The following is a 15,114-nucleotide window of genomic DNA, read 5'->3' as shown; positions in this document are numbered from 1 at the left end:
TTATGTACATTTTCTTTTAAAAATCTGGGAACTAATTAACAAAGCTTACACGGCGGGAAACAGTTCACACGTGTTCAATGCTCATAGTCAGAGATAGGCTTCATATAAATTTAGGCAGAAAGGGTTCCCATTTCTTGCATTAGCTTCTCACTGTTGGACATCCCTAGTGACACAGACACCCTAATTACATAGTGCACATCATTTATCCTGAACCCTCTTATATATACTTTTATTAGTCTCTCTCGGAATTCTTCCTTCTCTTTATACAATATATTTATCGTACAAGTATAATGGGGTATCTAAACTTTTTCACGTTCGATTTACTTTTCATGATCACAGTATTTTACGTGGTACGTGCAGAAAATGGGACATATGTTTTGAACGATCGAGCTTCCCTTGTATCGTTCATGTCTCAAATCACTAGTGACCCCAAAAATGCTTTAGAGAATTGGAATTCTTCTGATGTATGCAACTGGTCAGGTGTAAAATGTGACAATGGGAATAGAGTTGTAAACCTTACTTTAAGTGAAAAATCGCTACACGGAACCATTGCGCCATCTCTTTCCAAGCTTTCTTACTTGTCGATTCTTGATCTGTCCGGAAATTTCTTTGAAGGTCACATCCCTGCTGAACTTGGTTCTCTTTCTCGACTCCAAGCGATCAGCTTATCATCCAATCGTCTTGAAGGATACATCCCAAATGAGTTGAGATTTCTTCATCAGTTATTGTATCTTAATTTGGGAAGTAACAAGCTAACGGGTGACATACCACTGTCAATTTTTTGTAATGGCACTTCTTATGTTGAGTATTTAGACCTTTCCGACAATTCATTTACTGGTAAAATCCATTTGAACAATCAATGTGAGCTTAAAGAGCTGAAATCTCTACTCCTTTGGTCAAACCATCTTGTCGGCGAAGTTCCACAAGCCCTTTCAAACTTTTCAAAACTAGAATTGCTTGACTTGGGGTCGAACTTACTAACAGGCGAGTTACCCTCTAAGATTGTGGGTAAAATGGTACACTTGCAAATTCTACAGTTGTCGGAAAACCGGTTCTCTAGTCATAATGGTAACACTGACCTCAAGCCATTTTTTGCTTCTTTGGCTAATTGCTCTAACTTGACAGAACTCAATTTGGCAGGAAATCATCTTGGGGGAGAGTTGCCTTCTATTATTGGTACTCTCTCTACTAAACTTGCAAAGATAAATCTTGATGATAATCATATTCATGGTCCAATTCCTCCAGAGATTTCAAATCTTTTCAATATCACTCTATTGAACTTGTCTAATAATATTCTCCTCAATGGTTCGATCCCTCCTGAACTTTTTCAACTGGGGTCGCTGGAGAGATTGTATCTATCGAATAATTCACTCTCTGGACATATTCCCTCGGCTTTTGGCAATGTTCCTCATTTAGGCCTCCTTGATGTGTCAAAAAACAAACTCCGCGGTACAATCCCTGAAAGCTTTGCTAACCTTTCTCAGCTAAGAAGACTATTTCGTATCATGGGATTCACAATTTTTCAATCACGCATTTCATCAACTTTTACAAAATATGTGAAAACTTTTAACAAAGATTTTATCAAAGAACCCTTGAATATGCACAAGTATAAATAAGAGTGACATCAACATGCACAATGCACAACGCGAGCTCGACATCCCTACCAGAATTAAAAGTTTCCCATTTACATATATTATCCTATCGTCAAATCTTAACGTGCTTATAACTTAAATTATCTTAAATTTTACAACGCATCATCCACTAATCCCTCAAGGAACCACATAACACATAGTTAGGCCTAATTACATGTAAACCACCAAATGTACGCCACCGTTGGAAGAAAATGAATTTGAGAAAAAAATAAAATTTAATAAATTAGGACCAAACAAGGGCGTACACTTACATGGCAACAAGTGTTCATGCTCATTGTCAACGATCGGCTTCATATAAATTTAGGCAGAAAGGGTTCCAATTTCTTGCATTAACTTCTTACTGTTGGACATCACTAGTGACACCCTTGTAACAAGTGCACATCATTTTCCCTCAACCCTCTTTTATATACACTAGTCTCTCTCGAAGTTCTTCCTTCTTTCTAAAGAATCGATTTGATCGTATATATACAGTAATGGGGTATCGAAAATTTTCCGCGATCAATTTGCTTCTCTTGACCATAGTTTTTTACGTGGTACGCGCAGAAAATGGGGTACAAGTTTTGGACGATCGAGCTTCCCTTGTATCGTTCATGTCTCAAATCACTAGTGACCCCAAAAATGCTTTAGAGAATTGGAATTCTTCTGATGTATGCAACTGGTCAGGTGTAAAATGTGACAATGGGAGTAGAGTTGTAAAGCTTACTTTAAGTGAAAAATCGCTACACGGAACCATTGCGCCATCTCTTTCCAAGCTTTCTTACTTGTCGATTCTTGATCTGTCCGGAAATTTCTTTGAAGGTCACGTCCCTGCTGAACTTGGTTCTCTTTCCCAACTCCAAGCGATCAGCTTATTATCCAATCGTCTTGAAGGACACATCCCAAATGAGTTGGGATTTCTTCATCAATTAGAGTATCTTAATTTGGGAAGTAACAAGCTGACAGGTGACATACCCATTTCAATTTTTTGTAATGGCACTTCTCTGAAGTATTTAGACCTTTCCAACAATTCACTTACTGGTGAAATCCACTGGAAGAATCAATGTGAGCTTAAAGAGCTGAAATATCTCCTTCTTTGGTCGAACCATCTTGAGGGAGAAGTTCCTCAAGCCCTTTCAAACTCTTCAAAGCTAGAATGGCTCGACTTGGGGTCGAACTCACTAACTGGAGAGTTACCATCTAAGGTTGTGGGTAAAATGGTTCACTTGCAAAGTCTGCAGTTGTCCTACAACCGGTTCTCAAGTCATTTTGGTAACACTGACCTTAAACCATTTTTTGCTTCTTTGGCTAATTGCTCTAACTTGACAGAACTCAATTTGGCAGGAAATCATCTTGGGGGAGAGTTGCCTTCTATTATTGGTACTCTCTCTACTAAACTTGCAAAGATAAATCTTGATGATAATCATATTCATGGTCCAATTCCTCCAGAGATTTCAAATCTTTTCAATATCACTCTATTGAACTTGTCTAATAATATTCTCCTCAATGGTTCGATCCCTCCTGAACTTTTTCAACTGGGGTCGCTGGAGAGATTGTATCTATCGAATAATTCACTCTCTGGACATATTCCCTCGGCTTTTGGCAATGTTCCTCATTTAGGCCTCCTTGATGTGCAATCGTCTGAAGCAATATCTTTCTAGTCCTTCGAACCTGCTCATTGAATAAGCATCAAGAAACTAAAATAAAATTTTTGTATCTATAAAGGCAACAAAAACATTCTAATCAAACAACCTCTCGAGCACGATCCCCTCCCAACTTGGAAGCTGTATTGCTCTAGAGAACCTCAACCTTTCAAGAAATATTTTGAAGGGCCACTGCCAGCGTCTATAGGAAACTTGCGGTATCTCAAAGAACTTGATGTGTCCTTCAATCAATTAACAGGAAAGATACCAGATTCTCTGCAGGCTTCGTCTACTTTGAAGCAACTGAATTTTTCTTACAATTGCTTCTCTGGAGACATAACGAACAATGATGCATTTTCTTCACTAACCATCAAATCTTTCCTCGGGAATAACAGGCTCTGTGGTTCCATAGAAGGGATGCGAAAATGTCACAGAAAACTAACTCACAATTTATTAGTGGCAATTCTCCTTTCATTACTCATCATTCCTATTTTCTGCGTAGCTGGATATCCTTTACTACTCAGATCAAAATTCAGAAGGAAATCAACGGTTTTTAATATGAAGGGCATTGAAAATGAAAAAGAAGCAATGAGAAAAGAGATAAAATACCCAAGAATTACTCATCGACAACACCTTGAAGCCACAGGAGGATTTAGTCCCTCAACCCTTATCGGATCAGGTAGATTTGGTCATGTTTATAAAGGAGTTCTTCAAGATAACACGAGGATAGCTGTGAAAGTTCTGCACTTTAAAGCAGACGGAGAAGTTTCCGGGAGCTTTAAAAGGGAATGCCAAATTCTGAAAAGAACCAGGCACAGAAATTTGATCAGGATCATAACAATATGCAGCACGCCAGATTTTAAGGCCATTGTCCTTCCCCTGATGCCAAATGGAAGCCTCGAAGATCACCTGTATCCGAGCCATGGACCACAGTGCGGATTGGATTTGGTTCAGCTTGTGAGCATTTGCAGTGATGTGGCTGAAGGGATGGCCTATCTGCATCACTATTCACCCATAAAAGTTGTGCATTGTGATCTTAAGCCAAGCAATATTCTCCTCGATGACGATATGACAGCTTTGGTCACTGATTTTGGCATCTCAAGATTGGTAAAAGTTGCTGATGAGAATTTTTCAGTCAATGATTCGGCAGCTTATTCCTTCGGCTCTACAGATGGTTTGGTTTGTGGTTCAGTTGGTTATATTGCTCCTGGTGAGTGATCTTCATAATATTCTATTCATAAAATATCTGAAATTCGAAAAAGTATGCTAATTATTTGACATCGGAACACAAAATTCTGCTCAGTACTACATAGCACATGTCCCGTTTTAACGTCTAAATCAATTTTTATTTGCATAATTATGTTGATCATAATAGCCCCTACTGACAAATCTCAATTTGTCTTTCCAATTGCAGAATATGGAATGGGAAAGCAGGCATCACCTCAAGGAGATGTTTATAGCCTTGGGGTACTTCTGTTAGAGATAGCGGCAGGGAGACGTCCAACTGATATCCTTTTTAAAGAAGGTCCGACTCTTCACGAATGGGTTAAAAGGCACTACCCAAACAGACTCGAGCCAATTGTTGAAGGAGCAATAGAAAGGTGTGCACCATGCGCCACCGTTCAACTTGACAGCACAAAGATATGGCGTGACGTGATCTTGGAATTGATCGAACTCGGGCTAATCTGCACACAGTACAATCCGTTAACTAGACCAACCATGCTGGACGTAGCTTATGAAATCAATCGTCTGAAGCAATATCTTTCTAGTCCTTCGAACCTGCTCATTGAATAAGCATCAAGAAACTAAAATAAAATTTTTGTATCTATAAAGGCAACAAAAACATTCTACAGATAATTGAAGGGTACTAGTTTTTCTGTTATATAGCAAGGATTAAACTATTTCAGGTAGATTCAAATTTTCATTGCCATGTAGTTCTATAAATTTTTATCTTTAAACTTGACAAGCAGTCACTTCCAGTTTTTTGCATAAGATTTTTTCTTGGTAAATTAGAAGAGCAAAGAATATTAATGTTTCATGTAATATTGCTAATTGCGCTAAATTGTTGGCCCTATGGTTACTTTTACACAGAGTTGTCAACCTATGCCCCGCTGCCATGTTCCAGGGTGGCTCAGCACATCAATTGTCTAGCACAGTTGGTGTCAAGAATGGGTACGTAGACCAGCGTGTGCTATAATAAGAAAAGCAAAAACAGTTTTAAAAAGATGCGAGCCCGGTGACTTGCCCAGGTTTTTGTGCTAGACTTTCTGCAAGACTGACCTGGCCTGGTAGTGTTTCGTGCGGGTTAGTCGCTAACAATTAAAAAGGGATCAGAAGATTGTGTAAGGGACAAACCTCTTGAGACAAAATCCCAAAAAGGGGCGTTTTTATTGGCGATGACTTTACAATTGGAAAATAAAAAAGAAAGCCTCCAAGAGGAGCAAGCACACGAGTTACTGTAAAAGAAGTGTTTAAATCTAAACTAAGAAATTGAATGTTATATATTCTCTGTTTGAGAGTGTTTGATTCGGGGTCCTCTGCTCTATGTCTTTTCTTCCTTTTATATTCCCTGGATGATCTCTTCATGATCAACCGCTTAAAAACTGCTTGATCGCTCTATAACTGTCCACTTTCCTTGTAGTGGCCAACTTGTCATGAAACTGCCTTCTCTAACTGCTGCCATTACTTTTGTCCTTCAACCGTCTTCAATTGAATTCCTTGAATCGTGGGACGTTGTAGGACTACTCAATAACTGCACTTTTGGGTAACCATAACATCTCATATTTGCTAAGATGCTAGGCGACTCGAGTGTTTGGACGAGAGCAGGGTCACAGCTCTGGGCGACTGCATGGCAATTCATTCGCTCAAATCTTGGGCGACTTGCAACCTTGGGCGATGGTATTACCGCTTTCAGATTGTGGGTAAAATGGTACACTTGCAAATTCTACAGTTGTCGGAAAACCGGTTCTCTAGTCATAATGGTAACACTGACCTCAAGCCATTTTTTGCTTCTTTGGCTAATTGCTCTAACTTGACAGAACTCAATTTGGCAGGAAATCATCTTGGGGGAGAGTTGCCTTCTATTATTGGTACTCTCTCTACTAAACTTGCAAAGATAAATCTTGATGATAATCATATTCATGGTCCAATTCCTCCAGAAATTTCAAATCTTTTCAATATCACTCTATTGAACTTGTCTAATAATATTCTCCTCAATGGTTCAATCCCTCCTGAACTTTTTCAACTGGGGTCGCTGGAGAGATTGTATCTATCGAATAATTCACTCTCTGGACATATTCCCTCGGCTTTTGGCAATGTTCCTCATTTAGGCCTCCTTGATGTGTCGAAAAACAAACTCTGCGGTACAATCCCTGAAAGCTTTGCTAACCTTTCTCAGCTAAGAAGACTATTTCTTTATGACAATCAGCTCTCAGGTCCAATCCCACCAAGCCTAGGAAAATGCATTAACTTGGAAATTCTTGACCTTTCTTACAACAGGATTTCAGGGACAATTCCAATTGAAGTTGCTAGTTTGAGTAGTTTGAAACTATACTTAAACTTATCCAGCAATCACCTGCAAGGGCATATTCCACTGGAGCTGACAAAAATGAACATGGTTCTAGCCATTGACCTATCATCAAACAACCTCTCGAGCACGATCCCCTCCCAACTTGGAAGCTGTATTGCTCTAGAGAACCTCAACCTTTCAAGAAATATTTTGAAGGGCCACTGCCAGCGTCTATAGGAAACTTGCGGTATCTCAAAGAACTTGATGTGTCCTTCAATCAATTAACAGGAGAGATACCAGATTCTCTGCAGGCTTCGTCTACTTTGAAGCAACTGAATTTTTCTTACAATTGCTTCTCTGGAGACATAACGAACAATGATGCATTTTCTTCACTAACCATCAAATCTTTCCTCGGGAATAACAGGCTCTGTGGTTCCATAGAAGGGATGCGAAAATGTCACAGAAAACTAACTCACAATTTATTAGTGGCAATTCTCCTTTCATTACTCATCATTCCTATTTTCTGCGTAGCTGGATATCCTTTACTACTCAGATCAAAATTCAGAAGGAAATCAACGGTTTTTAATATGAAGGGCATTGAAAATGAAAAAGAAGCAATGAGAAAAGAGATAAAATACCCAAGAATTACTCATCGACAACACCTTGAAGCCACAGGAGGATTTAGTCCCTCAACCCTAATCGGATCAGGTAGATTTGGTCATGTTTATAAAGGAGTTCTTCAAGATAACACGAGGATAGCTGTGAAAGTTCTGCACTTTAAAGCAGACGGAGAAGTTTCCGGGAGCTTTAAAAGGGAATGCCAAATTCTGAAAAGAACCAGGCACAGAAATTTGATCAGGATCATAACAATATGCAGCACGCCAGATTTTAAGGCCATTGTCCTTCCCCTGATGCCAAATGGAAGCCTCGAAGATCACCTGTATCCGAGCCATGGACCACAGTGCGGATTGGATTTGGTTCAGCTTGTGAGCATTTGGATCGCTCTATAACTGTCCACTTTCCTTGTAGTGGCCAACTTGTCATGAAACTGCCTTCTCTAACTGCTGCCATTACTTTTGTCCTTCAACCGTCTTCAATTGAATTCCTTGAATCGTGGGACGTTGTAGGACTACTCAATAACTGCACTTTTGGGTAACCATAACATCTCATATTTGCTAAGATGCTAGGCGACTCGAGTGTTTGGACGAGAGCAGGGTCACAGCTCTGGGCGACTGCATGGCAATTCATTCGCTCAAATCTTGGGCGACTTGCAACCTTGGGCGATGGTATTACCGCTTTCATGGGCTTCCCTATTTGGACCTTTATCCTGCATTTCTTGATTGACTCGTTCTTTGGGCTATTTGATTTTTTTTTGGGACCTTCCAGTTGGGCTTCATTCTTTGGGCTATTCAACTTGAGCTGAACTTTTTGTGTGTCAACAATTACCCCCCAATATGGCAGAACTAATACCAATTATTAATTTTTGCCATATTCACTTTGTGTTTCCCAGCAACATTCAAAATTTCGAAAAATTTCAATCATTGTTTTCTTCCATAGCCTGAAAAGGTGCGACGTTTGCAAACCCTTATAACCCCCAAATATGCTATTTCATTGCTCCACTAAATCACGCCTCATTTTTTCGCGCATCTCTCGCAACATTACTGTTCATCTCCTTACTTCTCTGCTCCGTAACTCTGCAAAATTCTATTTCGTCCCTAATGGCTGCTTCACAATCTCAGTCTGGTGACTCCTTCAGTTTCGAAGACTTTCAGAAACTTCTTACTCGGCCATATGTAACTCTGAACTTCCTTACACCGGCCAATGTCGAACTCAATGAGTTCTATCTACGTCATTTATTCAACAATGCCGAGGCCATCGAACAAGCGACGGTCGATCAACTGTTCCCTTGTACTCAGGGCCCTCCGTTTCTAAATTCTTTGCAGCTGTGGCCACTTCGCGAAAGAGGTATTCGCACTTGGTCTAAATCTGATGTCGTTTTTCATAGATGGCATGCTCGCCTTGTGGACCATGGTCCTACTAAGGCAATTTTTGATAATGTTAGGATTTCTGATTTGTTAGAAATCTCTCTTCAACCCCCGATTTTTGACCCAGTACTTTTTCCAATCGCTTTAAGTTTTTGGTCTTCTGAGTATAATACTTTTGTTTTTCCTCTTGGTCACATGTCCATTACCTTAAGGGATGTTGGGGCCCTAGTAAATCTGCCACCTTTGGGCGATACCATTTTTCCTGGTATTTTGATTTCTGGTGTTGCCCCAAAATTTGGTAAAGGCCTCACCGAGTCTTATTCAAGCCTGCAAACCTTTCATAACCACTCGAGCACTGAGCCTTCCCATACTGAGCGAGTGGCCTTTCTTTTAATTTGGCTTTGTAAATACATTTTGTGTGTGCCAAGCATAAAGCCCTTCCTGAGCTATTTACCCATAGCGCACGAATTGGCGTGTGGTAGGCCTCTGAATTTATGTTCTTTCTTTTTAGCTACCCTCTATAGAGGCATGGCTTCTCTTCAATCCCAATTGAAAAATGGTGCATCTCCCGCTGGCAGTGGGCCTCTTTGGTTCGCTAAAATGTAGTTGAGAGTTTATTTTCCATCGCTTGGTGTTCCATCTTTTTCCAGTCCTTCTGCAAGCTGCTATGGGCTAGCCATTGAGCCCCTGGCTCCTGTAAATATGTCCAAAAGGGACATTTTTTTCATTCTTTTATACTTTGGATTCAATCCCTTCTTTCTTTCCTTTTCCTCCCTTTTTGACTCCAGATTATGTGCAACCTCCATCCACTCTGGATAGTGCGAACACTTCCTTGTTGGTTTGGATTCAGTTTTTGACCGGGAGGGAGTTGTTTCATGATATTTTGACTGGGACCAATGCCAAGGCTGGGGTGGAAATATATGCTCCCCAATTTTTTGCTCGTCAACTTGGTTTTGGCCAAACTTGGCCCATTCCCCCTTGCTATTCAAAGAATTTGATAGACCGCTTTCACACCATTAATAAGGTGGAGGCAGAGGCTATAAATACTCGCAATCTTCTTTTGACGAGCAACTTTTCATTAGCCCCCTTCAATCCTAGCCGTGCCATCCATCTCCCTTTTGAACGACTCTGGCCGTCAGTGAAGCGCAGATTGTTTGTGACTGATGTCAATCATGCTTTCCATTCACTAGACCAGCCAAACGTTTCTTCTACCTCTCCTGTTTTGGTCACTCCTGTGTCCATTAGGAGTCCCTCTTTCTCTGCTCGTGCTAAAAAATCTGCCCGTCCATCGACTTCTCTTCCTGCCAAGCCCACTGCGGCTAAAAGTGCCCCAAGCAGCAAACGGCCAGCCTCAGCGTCTCCCATTTTGGAGGATGATGCTGTTGATGATGATGATACCCCTCTCATCGTCAGGATGAAGGTAATTAAATTGGTTTACTCATAAGCATACCTTTCCATACTTGAGATTTTTCCTTGTGCTGATAGTTTATTTGGACTTCTCAGAAAAGTTCAACCTCTCCCTTGAAGGCTTTGGTGTTGGCAGCTTCTGCTCCATCATCCTCTGTTGGGGCTGCTTCGTCCACACCAGCTGATGAAGGGACTACGTTTAAAGAGAAATCTTCAGTCCCAGAATCTTCATCACAACCAATGGACATGCCACCTTCTTCCCAGGGCGTTGACCCCCCAAACGTTGAAGCAGAAGATAATTCGTTTTTTGTTGCTTTACCTTTGCTTGTGCTGTTGGTGTTGATTTTGTTGCCTTTTGAGTTCTGCAGATGTTCCCATGAGTCTGCCCGTTGCGGCAAGGTCTTCTCGTTTAGACAAGGAGAAGTCCTTACGAATGGTGGAGCCACAGGTGGCAGATTTGGTTGGGGATATGCCATCTTCCAAGATTGCTGATGAGGTAATCTTTGCTTCACCTTTACTTCTACTTTGTTTAGTGTAGTGGAAACCTTCAATATTGGCGATTTTCTTTGTAGGATGCTGATAAAATTGTGCGTTCCATTCAAGACTTGTTTGCTTTCTGGGGGCAAGTCAAAACATCTCGTCCTGCTTCAGCCAGTTGTCCTTCTACTTCTTCAGAGGACGATATGAAGTTCCTCAAGCAGTCGATATTTGAGTATGTGTCGTTCATGGCTATGAACATCGATAAGGCTAGTACTGCCAGGCATAAGGATAAGCTTGAGCATTTGAATGCGAAATAGGAGCAAGCACTGACACTTCCATCGCTCAATCTTTCTACTGATTTTAAAGCGACGTTGAAAGTTATCCATTCCGAGGTCCTTTCCTTGCTGGCCAAGAATGTTGAACTGAAGGCTAAAAGTACTCAGTATCTTCGCATCGTATCTGAAAAAGAGTCTTTGCTTCTGGAGATCAACAAAGTTGAGGACGAGTTGAAAGAAATCTCTTCCGAAGTCATGATTGAAGACTCTTTGATGACTAGTTTGGCTGCTCAGATGAAGGAGCTTAAGCCAAGATGGACGACTGCAAGGCGAGAATGGCTGCTAAAAAACGTAATGCCTCCCAAGGAATTGAGCGAACTAAGTCTTTGGTCGAGCAGTACAAGAAGTTGGAAGTTCATGATGATGTTGTGGCCGAATTAAACATCACTTCTTCTCGGCAGAACGAGGACCGGGGGAAACTTATGGAAAGATTTCGTTTGGTATGGGGCGAATTGTAATTAAAACGTATAATGCTTTAACTTTTCTTTTTGTAATTTCACATTTGACTTTCCCTTTGTAACCTTTACTGATATAACAGCAGCCATCATTGTCAATGAGTAACTATTTTAGCTTTTTGTGCATTTATTGACGTTCGTCTTTTAATTGTCAATCGCTCAGGCATTTAACTGCTTTATGCTAAAATTTTTGTACATTTTCTTTTGATATTTCTGCCCGATTTTGGGCCATTTAATCCCATTTACTAGGCACGAATATGGCTGCTCATATTCTATCTTTTCACCTTCACCCCACAATAAATGTACATTATATTCTGTCTTTTCACCTTCACCCCACTATAAATGCACGTATACTTCATACTTTCCATCTTCATTTCCATTTTCTTCTTCAAAAAATCAATTTGCTGCCATTGCTTAGTATTTTTGACAATCAATCAAAAGCTTTCGTTTTCCATGGAAATGGGTCATCTGATCCACCCACTTTGCCATCTTTCTTGATGTCACCTTTGGTATGGGAGATATAGAAAATATTCTTTGGCCAGCAGCAAAGTTCTTCCCATCGTCTCCTCTCCTACAAGGAGTTCAATGATGGAAGGCAATTTTTAGGGTGCTTGCAGGCCACCTTGCTTGCTGAGAGTGCTTCTCAGCCTCCTTGCCTGTCGTTGCAGCGATGCATTTAGGAAGGCGATGTGAGGGCGCTTCATCTTCCTTTCTGCTTGCTGAGAGTGCTTCTCGGCCTCTCTACTTGCCTCTGCTGTAGTGCGATCAGGACAGCGATCAAGGCCAGTACACCCTCTTACTCGACAATCGACTGGGAGATTAGTTTGCTCTTAATCGTAGTTTATAGAGCATTTAGCATCTTGTATTTCGCAGTTTTTGTAATGAACATTTGATAATAAAGGAATTTATTTGAACGTATTTCGCTCTAGCCCTTTTTACTCTACGATCGTTCAATGCAATTTGGTTATGCTTTTATTTGTTCACTTTCCCATAAGGAAAGAACATACGTTTTCAAATATTTGCCATTAATGAACCTCATGTGTTTGGTGCCGTCTAAATCTTCCAAATGATAGGCTCCATTAGGCAATACGTTATTCATTTTATATGGTCCTTCCCAGTTGGGAGATCATTTGCCATACTTTGGATCTTTTCTATCCAAAGGGAGAACTGTTTTTCAAACCAGTTCGCCCAAGCTGAACGACTTGGCTATAACTTTCTTATTATAAAATTTAGTCATTCTTCGTTTTTGAACTTGTAATCTATCTAGGACGTCTAACTTTATTTCGTCCAACTCTAATAAGTTTTGAACTAGTGATTCGGTATACTCATCATCACTTAACTTATGTTGCAAACACACTCTGATCGATTGCACCTTGATTTCCATAGGCAAATCGGCCTCCTGTCCATAAGTAAGTTGGAAAGGAGTAATTTTCGTACTTGACCGAGGCGACGTCCTGTAAGCCCATAAGGCTTTGTTCAGACATTCGTGCCAATTTCTGGCATTTTCATCTATCATTTTCCTTATGATATTTTTTAGAATCTTATTAGAAGATTCTGCTTCCCCGTTGGATTGAGCGTAATATGGTGTGGAGTTTACTAATTTAACTCCAAACTCGCTCAAGAATTTATTCACTTGATCCCCATTTAAAGATGTCCCGTGATCTACCATCAAAGTTTGTGAAATTTCAAATCTATAAATGATGTGATCACGGATAAATTCTATGACATTCTTATGGGTGATCTCCTTTAAAGGTACCGCCTCTACCTACTTAGTGAAATAATCAGTTGTAACTATAATAAAAGTATGTTGCTTGGACGACGGGGGATAAATCTTCCCTATCAGGTCTATCGCCCAACCCTTGAACAGCCAAGGTTTAATAATGGATGCCATCTTTCGTGCTGGCGCCCTTTGTATTGGACCATGCTTTTGGCATGCTAAACAACTCTTTGCATACTGAACGCATAATTCTTCCATCTTTGGCCAAAAATATCCACTCCTAATAATCAACCATCTCATCCTTTGGCTAGCTTGATGAGCTCCACATATCCCTTCGTGCACTTCAGCCATGATCGTGCTGACTTCTTGCAAACTTACACATTTTAGCAGTATACCATCAGAGCGTTTCTTAAACAACTCTTCATCCATCAGTGCATAGTTTAGCAAACACAACTTCATTTTTCTACTATCTCTTTTATTAGGTTCTTTAAGGAGCTCCTTAATTTCTGCCCTCTAATCTATTGCATCTCCATCTTGTATGCAATGAAGTTCAATCCTTCTTGCCCTTCTTTGGATCACGGGCAATATTGTTCCATATTCACAAGTAGACTTCCAATTTAAAGCCTTTGAGTACCTTGAGGCCATCTGGGCCAACTCATTTGCCACGTCATTGTATATCCTATTAACGCATTGAAGTTCTACTTGGTCGAATTCTTCTAATAACTCTTGGGCAATTTCATATTGACTCATTATGGAATCACTTTGGCATTTAAAATCACCAATCAATTGGTGAATTACCGATTGAGAATCGCCTCTAATGTTTACATTTTTTACCCTCATATCTATCATTAGTTCCAAACCCACGATTAAGGCTTCATATTCGGCCTGATTGTTGGTGCACATCCTATCCAAAGTGAATGCAAACTTGTAGCAAATCCCTAAAGGATTTATCAATGCTACTCCTACTCTTGCACCTTTAGAGGTTTTTAACCCATCGAAATACAACACCCAAGGTTTTAGCTCGAATGAATTGATTTCTAATTTAATTTCTTCAGGCATGTCAAGGCATGGATGATCGGCTAGAAAGTTAGCAAAAGCCTGATTTTTGACTGCCTTTTGGGGTATGTATTGTATTTTGAATTCTGATAAAGCTAATGTCCAAAGGCCTGTCCTTTGGTGTAAAATAGAGCGAGAGAACATACACTTAATTAAATTTACTCTAGAAATCAAATAAACGGTTACCGGCCGTAAATAACCCCTTAATTTTGTACATGTGAAATACAATGCAAGACATAATTTTTCGATAGCAGAGTAATTACATTCACATTTTGTTAACCATCTACTTAAGTAGTAAATCGCCCTCTCTTCACCAAATTGGTCTTCTTGCGTGATCATTCCAGCTATTGATTCTTTTTTAGTTGATACATACACTTTCATTGGCCGTCCTTGGATTGGTGACACCAACACTGGTAGACTTGATAAATATGTCTTCAGACTTTCAAAAGCCTTTTGATGTTCTTATTTCCAGACGAATTCGTCCTGATTTTTCAGTTTTAAAAGTGGTGAACAGATTTTAGTTCGCCCTGCACAGTTAGAAATAAAGCGTCTTAAAAAGTTTACTTGGCCTAGAAATCTTTGCAATTTTTTTTTGTTGCTAGGTGGTTTGGCCTCTAGAATGGCCTTCGCTTTATTTTTACCAAGTTCAATCCCTCTTTTGTGTACCAAGAAACCAAGAAAATTTCCTGCATTAATACCAAATGCACATTTCAAGGGATTCAACTTTAACTTATATTGCTTCATTCGCTCAAATGAACTTCTTAACTGTTCGAAATGATCCTCTTCTTTAGTGGATTTGACCACTATATCGTCTACATACACTTCAACAAACTTGCCTATCATATCATGAAAAATTAAATTCATTGCCCTCTGATAAGTTGCTCCTGCATTTTTCAGGCC

General features: G+C 40.0%; 1 protein-coding gene and 1 pseudogene across 1 annotated transcript; both read left to right on the top strand.

Annotated features, from left to right (window-relative positions):
• The first annotated feature begins 290 nt into the window (after window positions 1-290).
• Window positions 291-5,065, top strand: LOC111399938 (annotated as a pseudogene).
• Window positions 5,066-6,197: 1,132 nt separating this feature from the next.
• LOC111399937 (putative leucine-rich repeat receptor-like serine/threonine-protein kinase At2g24130) lies at window positions 6,198-7,789 on the top strand. Its single transcript, XM_023027419.1, has 2 exons — window positions 6,198-7,008; window positions 7,068-7,789. The coding sequence occupies exons 1-2, from the start codon at window positions 6,198-6,200 to the stop codon at window positions 7,787-7,789; spliced, it is 1,533 nt and encodes a 510-aa protein (XP_022883187.1).
• The last annotated feature ends 7,325 nt before the right edge of the window (window positions 7,790-15,114 follow it).

This window comes from Olea europaea, chromosome 9, assembly GCF_002742605.1.
Source record: "Olea europaea var. sylvestris chromosome 9, O_europaea_v1, whole genome shotgun sequence".
Taxonomy (NCBI): domain Eukaryota; kingdom Viridiplantae; phylum Streptophyta; class Magnoliopsida; order Lamiales; family Oleaceae; genus Olea; species Olea europaea.
Note: the sequence above shows the minus strand (reverse complement) of the source record. Positions and strands in the feature narration are given on the sequence as shown.

Excerpts from the sequence above, each read along its gene's own strand:
- LOC111399937 (XM_023027419.1), top strand. The coding sequence starts at position 6,198 with ATGGTACACTTGCAAATTCTACAGTTGTCGGAAAACCGGTTCTCTAGT. Across the intron at positions 7,009-7,067 it reads TTTGAAGGGCCACTGCCAGC|GAGAGATACCAGATTCTCTG; the intron begins GTCTATAGGAAA and ends ATCAATTAACAG.